Raw genomic sequence first — 6813 nt, 5'->3', positions numbered from 1 at the left:
AAAAAAAATCCAGTTTTTTTTACCCAATATGTCACATGTTTTTGTGAACATAATCCGTTGGTTAAAACTTTTTTTGAATTTTTTGAATTTAACCAGATGTGGTGCTGATTTATTCAAATCAAAACTAAAAAACTTTTCAGTTAGGCCGTCAGACATGTAACGCGGTTTGAACTAAGCCCATTAACGTGGAGCATGGACGCGGGGAAGGAATACTCATGGCCCATCCAGCAGGGTTCTCTAGTTTTCTTCTGTTTTTTTCCCAACTCGAATTTAACTAAAATTTAATAGTTTATTTTCATAGAAATTCAAAAAATGAAAAAAACTTAACACTTCGTCTTAGGATGGATATCAGAGTGTGTGCAAAAATTTCTGGAGCGTTTCTCGAAGGTCGAAAAATCCACAGTTTTAGAAACGGAAACGTTTGGGTTACATCAAACCACTTTTTCTAAGCTAGTCGATTTTTCGACCTTTGAAAAAAAATCCAGTTTTTTTACCTAATATGTCACACGTTTTTGTGAACATAATCCGTTGGTTAAAACTTTTTTTGAATTTTTTGAATTTAACCACATGTGGTGCTGATTTATTCAAATCAAAACTAAAAAACTTTTCAGTTAGGCCATCAGACATGTAACGCGGTTTGAACTAAGCCCATTAACGTGGAGCATGGACGCGGGGAAGGTATACTCATGGCCCATCCAGCAGGGTTCTCTAGTTTTCTTCTGTTTTTTTCCCAACTCGAATTTAACTGAAATTTAATAGTTTATTTTCACAGAAATTCAAAAAATGAAAAAAACTTAACAATTCGTCTTAGGATGGATATCAGAGTGTGTGCAAAAATTTCTGGAGCGTTTCTCGAAGGTCGAAAAATCCACATTTTTAGAAACGGAACCGTTTGGGTTACATCAAACCAGTTTTTCTAAGCTAGTCGATTTTTCGACCTTCCAAAAAAAATCCAGTTTTTTTTACCCAATATGTCACACGTTTTTGTGAACATAATCCGTTGGTTAAAACTTTTTTGAATTTTTTGAATTTAACCGGATGTGCTGCAGATTTAAAGAAAAATTAAAAAACTAGGCTGTCAGACATGTAACGGGCCAATGCACGCGGGGAGGGAACTCATGGGCCATGGCTTTATCATCACAACTTTTTTCGCCTGAATTTAACAGAAATTTATAGGTTTACTATCACAAAAATTGAAATAAATAAAAAACTTCACAAATTTTGGAAACCAATAACTTTTACCTAATTTTTTTTCTCTTTTTCATTTAAACACAGATACGAACATTACACAAACCATTACATAGTTTAAAACAAGATTAGAACATTGAAAAATGAGGAAACCTAACTAGTGTCGTCCTCGGGTGTTTCCTGTGTTCGCTGCCAAGAAAGAACACTCCCAGGCACCCAGACTGGAAACGTACACTAGTGGTTCTATTGGCCGGTGGCCATTTTCGCTGCAAAGAAAGAACACTCGAAAATATCTAACTGTCGGTGCTCGAGCTTGACTCGCTGATGTGGTAGTATCTCCGGCAGGATGTGCCGTCGAACACTTTGACGACCATGTCGCCATCCCCGTCGTAGCAGAAGATAAGCTGGCAGCCGGGTTCGAGATCGAGGTAGCGGGCGAACTTGTCCCACCCGGTGTGCAGGTACATCTTGCCCTGGCCGTCGAACAATACCTCGACACGCCATCGATGAAAGTTGCAGCTCGCCTCCCGTAGCTGCAACTCTGCCGGCTCGACGCCATCGACGAACTCGGTGAACTTGTCCGGAAGCCGCTTGATGCCGAGAGGGTCTTGGTCGATGCGTAGGATGAATTCGAAGCACGTCGCCTCCTCCGAAGACAATGACGGCGCTGGCGACGACGAGCGGCTGGGTGATGCTGCTCCAGCACGGCGACCGCGCCCTCGGCCTCGACGGCCTCGACCGCCTCGCCGCCCACCAAAACCAGCCATGGATTCCTTCGCGGGCTTGTGGGTGGGCTGCGCTACGGTGCAGGTTGTGCGGCGGCTTGGGTTTGTGCGGGAGTAGATGAGGCAGCCGAACGAGCGCCGCTATATAATGCCCCAGGCAACCGTGGTCGGCGGTGGCCGCTGTGCACGCGTGGCGTCGCCAATAAATTCATTGGCAGAGGTGGGCGGCGGCTGATGGGCACGCGTGGTGTCGCCAATAACTTCATTGGCAGAGGTGGGCGGCGGCCGCTCGGGAGCCGAGGAATGGCCATTCTCACGTGGCGGTCGAAGCGACTCCGGGCGGGCCCTACAATACCTAGCTCTACGCCGTTGGATGGAGGCCTTTTATAGGAAAACGCTAGTGCACGGCTGCGATCTGCTGAGCGACGGCGATCCGCGAGAGGCTCACTCCGCAGTATGATTAGTCTAGGGAGGAGACGTGGTTCGGACCGTTGCACGGTTTTGTCCGTCGCAGACTTCGCCATGCATGCGCCGCACCAACTCGAGCGCTCAGCGAGGCAGACGACGATTCAGAGCCATTTATGGTCGCCGATTCAGAGCAATAAAGGAAGACTGAATCAGGCGCACCGCATTGACACGGATACACACGCGCAACCCATTCCACGGACACGGAAACAGCGCGACGTTTCATTGTAATTGATCGATTTGGCGCCCTATTTATACCCCCTCTTTTCCTCTCCACTCGGCGCGACACACAATCCATATATTCTCCACTTGAAGCTAATCCCCACCCAAGACCTTGCAACGCACCGGTAGGATGCAGTTCAACGCACCGGTCTTCCGTCGGCCTCCTACCGTGCCCGAGCGACGCTACCCGGCGGGCGTCGTCGTGGAGAACACACTCCGCGTGTGGGCCATCTCCAGGTGGAGGGGACCGGTCGAGCTCGCCCGCGCGTTCCTCACCACCGGCTTTGCCCACCTCCCTTCGGACGCGCCGGTGATGTTTCGCCTTGACGAGGCCCGTGACCACACGCGCGCCTTCCTCTTGTTCCTCACGGTCACCTTCACCAACCGCTACGACGCGTACGAGCTCCTCGGCAAAGTCTTTTGGTGCGGCTGCGAGTTCATAGCATTCACTACGTTCAACATCTACACCAACTTTGAGTGCCACTTTCCCACGCGCAACATGATGCACACCCTTCCCTACAACTTCGACGAAGAGGAGGAGGAGGAGGAGGAGTGAAGTTCACGATGGCGGTGAAGCTGCCGGGGCTACTTGAGGATGGTCATGTTTAGTTTCATTAGTTTTAACATGTGTTTGTTATGTTTCCCGCTTTTTCTATGTCATGTCGTGTGCTACTCGTTTGAATTATGTACGTGCGAAAGGTTGAATTACTTATCTGTACTTTTTATCGTGCAAAAAAGTACTTATCTCATTGTGGAACAAATAACATCAACCCCAAATAAGTTCAACACCCAAAGTAAAAAAGTTCTACAGGTCTATGAGACCTTCCGGACACAAATCCACCCTAGCATTACAACTAGTGGAAATAATATCTGATAATGTTTTTTACGCACGTGCTTTCGCCGCGATGTCAAGGACATCCTTCTTCGCCTTCTCGTGCATGTTTGATTCTGCCATTATAATTTTGGCGGCAGTCATATTCCTGTTCTTGTTTATCGTTTCCTGCAACAATTATTATGTAGTTTAGATTACCGGGAGAGATAAACATGTGTGTAACAAAGATACTATAGATAAGAGGTAACCTGCGAAAATTCGGCCGTTAGTTCATCTCCATCCCAGTGCTCCATACATGCTAACAGGAACAGTCCACATGAGTTCCTGCATATAGATCAGAGGTAAACTATCTGCAATAGGCATTAATAGTAATGGCGTAAGATTAACGGTGGACTCACGTATCACTTTGCATAGGTATTGGGTATCTTTTAATTTCCCATTTCGAAACGTCTGGATACTTCTTTGTTGATATCTCATTGTTCGCAAACTCGACGTCCTTCAAGATTTCTTCTCTCTGTGAAGCATAAAATTTAAGTACAGTGCACTGAGTACCAAAAGGTGGTCTTACATTCCGTGATCAAAAGTCATACCAGCTTTTCCACAAAATCCTTGCTCTGCTCAAGGCGCCATAACGAGTCTAGCACCTGAAATTCCTTCTTGTCACTGTGCATGACGACGGTGACCCAGTGGCATTTGGAAATGTTAACCGAGAAATAAGCCTACCAAAAATACATAGTTAATAATTAATGCATTAATAGTTAATTTTGAAACCTCTCACTTAATAATGTACAAGCAATCATTACCTTGTTAGTGCCAAAATATTCCAGCTCGCATCTTTCGTAGCAACTTGACATTTCTGCAATATCCGTCGTGTCAAGGTTTTTCTTTTTCCATCGCTGCCTTCTCGGTCGATTTTCGACTATAGAATTTGCCCTCCATGCAGGGCATATTGTCCTATCCTTCAATTTTAATCTCAGCTCAGCCAAGTAACACTCAATGACCTGCATATAATTCAAACAGGTGATCACTCCAGAGCACATATATATTCAAGCCTAGGAGAAATAGAAGGATGACATCGGTTGTTGGACTTACAGTGCCGCACAGCCATCCACGGTCAAGGATAGGTTTAAGAAATTCAGCCCTCGCCACAGCCCCGTCTGCATTCTCGTACACAGTCTTACTTCTTTGGTTTTTTTTGTAGATTTGCATATTATCCAAATATACTCGGCAGCCGCGTCAATTATCTCCGGTGTCAGCGGATTTGATCCGTCCGTGGCATATTCGTTGTTGAACAAAGCATCAGGACCTATCGACAACAACCATATATAGTTAATTATGTGAACAAGATTCCTTGATATAGTGCAAAATATTTCAGAAAATATACCTTTTCTGACTGCGCGTGGAAACCGTTTAGGACAGTTCTCGGTCATCACAATGCTTGGGGAACTTAATTTGCGAGGAGCTTTGCGTTTGCGCTTCCCAGAGACATCTTCCTTTTTCTCCTCCTTTTTGCCACATACATCATCTTTTTTCTCCTCCTTCTTCCCACTTTCTATCGCTTTCCGGCAGATCGTGTTCAAGCTATCAAATTCTTCTAATGCATCTGGAAGAGTTAAATCAATAGTTGCCGAGCAGGACGATTCAGGTGTAGCCTTGTCGTCGATGATTATGGGTACTTCAGGGGTGTCTCCGTGCTTAGGCGCTGGTGTCGTGTACCCAGCATTAGCAGTCTTCTTCTTGTCGGTGGGTGTCACGAAGTTCGAATCATCCATCGGCTCACTCTTCTTACTTGCATCTTCCAATTCATCGTCATGTTGATCCTTAACTGAATTCAAAAATGATGCAGTGCCGTCTGACTTGATGTCGTCATTGTCCATGAAATCTTTAGGCGGAAGGCCGCCATGGCTAGGTGTGGAGGCCGCTCCTTCTTTTTTGTCTTCCACCTCCTGATCTTCGTCATCAGACATATCAGCCTTGCCTGCCCTGTACGCAACTCCTTTCGCGTTAAGCATTTTTAGGACTTTCTGGAGAACAAAATTCAGAAGGTAATTAATGTCATGCTGTGTAGAGATGCATTTTAGCAGATAGAAGCATACAAAAAAATAGTCCATGTCACCTGAGCAGATACGTCTGCAAATTTGTCCATATGTTTGCTTATTGATGTGTCTATGTGATTGGTCAGTTTAATCAGAATCTGCTCAACCATGACCTCCATTCTTGAATCATCCTTGAACACAGCGTTTTCATGCTAGAACCTGAAGCTTTAGCTCTTTTACTTTGCTTCCTCTTTGATCTTGGAGGAACGTCAGGTGTGTGGATCACCTCCCTTCTGTGGTTAGCAGATATGTCGTCGTCAATCTAGAAGGAATGCACATGAAGTGATGATGTAAGTCCACATGAAATGATGAAGATAATAGTACATGAGTAAGAGAAAACTTACCAAGCCTGTTCCTCGTCCATGTTGGTATTCAATGTTGTCTCTCTTACTCGCCTCTTCTTCTGTCCAGTTCCTCATCAACGGCTTTGATGACGTCAATTGTGAACCAGTTGGGTGCACTTTTTCATAGTAAATATACTGCATATGTTGGCACAACAGTTAAACACCTTTATACATTGTTGGATTTTTTTTTAAGAGAATGGACGTGGTGAGGAGAAATATACCTGAAGCAGGGCTAGGTTGCCGCGGGGCCATTGCACCATCTCATGTTCACTTCGCAGTTTCTTTATATTGTTAATTAAATAAGAACGTGTGAAACCATTGAAGTTCATTTTCTTCAAACGTGACACGTACTTAACAATTGTCCAATACTCGAACGGAACTGTTGAGCTGGACTGTGGTGCAAGAACTGTACCAAGGGCCACAAGAACAGCTCTTCGAAGGAAGTCATCGTCGGCTAATCCGCTCTTGATTGCGTCCGAGATCAATCCATCAATACTCAGACTGCCGGTGGACTTGTTCAGAAAATGAGATGGTATATCATTTTCTGCATATTCCCCATCCTCATAAAGGATGGTGTCAATATCCAGCCCATCTGCTGCTTTGTCCTTCAGACCAAAAATTTCCTCCACATCGACTCCTTTTATAGTAATCGAGGGTTGATCTTTTTGCAAGTTGAATGTTTCTGACTCTGCGTCAAATGCCTTAAACATGAGGCTAAGTATAGACGATCGTGGACTTATACTCTTCATGTGAATCAAGCTTTGTAAATCAGCTTTAGCGAGTTTACATCGCTGAGCTTGTGTCATTCTTGTTAAAAAGCCCACCCAACGATCCACATCGCACACACCAATTTTCAACTTACTGTTCATAAAAACGAGTAGATAAATGTCAAAATTTGTGTGCAAGTATAATGCCATGCAACATAATTTCTAAAGTCATAT

The 6813-nt window shown here is 44.7% G+C and overlaps 1 protein-coding gene across 1 annotated transcript; it reads right to left on the bottom strand.

The window, feature by feature from the left end:
* Window positions 1–3483: 3483 nt before the first annotated feature.
* Window positions 3484–6582, bottom strand: LOC127339952 (uncharacterized). Its single transcript, XM_071827524.1, has 12 exons — window positions 6094–6582; window positions 5873–6007; window positions 5755–5790; window positions 5549–5659; window positions 4817–5456; window positions 4657–4738; window positions 4525–4615; window positions 4236–4433; window positions 4023–4151; window positions 3831–3946; window positions 3681–3756; window positions 3484–3600 (listed from the first exon to the last, which is right to left on the bottom strand). Exons 1-12 carry the CDS (start codon window positions 6580–6582, stop codon window positions 3484–3486), a joined length of 2220 nt encoding a protein of 739 aa, XP_071683625.1.
* Between the last annotated feature and the right edge of the window lie 231 nt (window positions 6583–6813).

This window comes from Lolium perenne, chromosome 3, assembly GCF_019359855.2.
Source record: "Lolium perenne isolate Kyuss_39 chromosome 3, Kyuss_2.0, whole genome shotgun sequence".
Taxonomy (NCBI): Eukaryota; Viridiplantae; Streptophyta; class Magnoliopsida; order Poales; family Poaceae; genus Lolium; species Lolium perenne.
The sequence above is the reverse complement of the archived record's forward strand: the minus strand, read 5'-3'. Positions and strand labels throughout refer to the sequence as shown.

Excerpts from the sequence above, each read along its gene's own strand:
- LOC127339952 (XM_071827524.1), bottom strand. The coding sequence starts at position 6,582 with ATGTTTAAGGCATTTGACGCAGAGTCAGAAACATTCAACTTGCAAAAA. Across the intron at positions 5,791-5,872 it reads ATGGACGAGGAACAGGCTTG|ATTGACGACGACATATCTGC; the intron begins GTAAGTTTTCTC and ends CATTCCTTCTAG. Across the intron at positions 4,616-4,656 it reads ATAATTGACGCGGCTGCCGA|AAGTAAGACTGTGTACGAGA; the intron begins GTATATTTGGAT and ends AAAAAACCAAAG.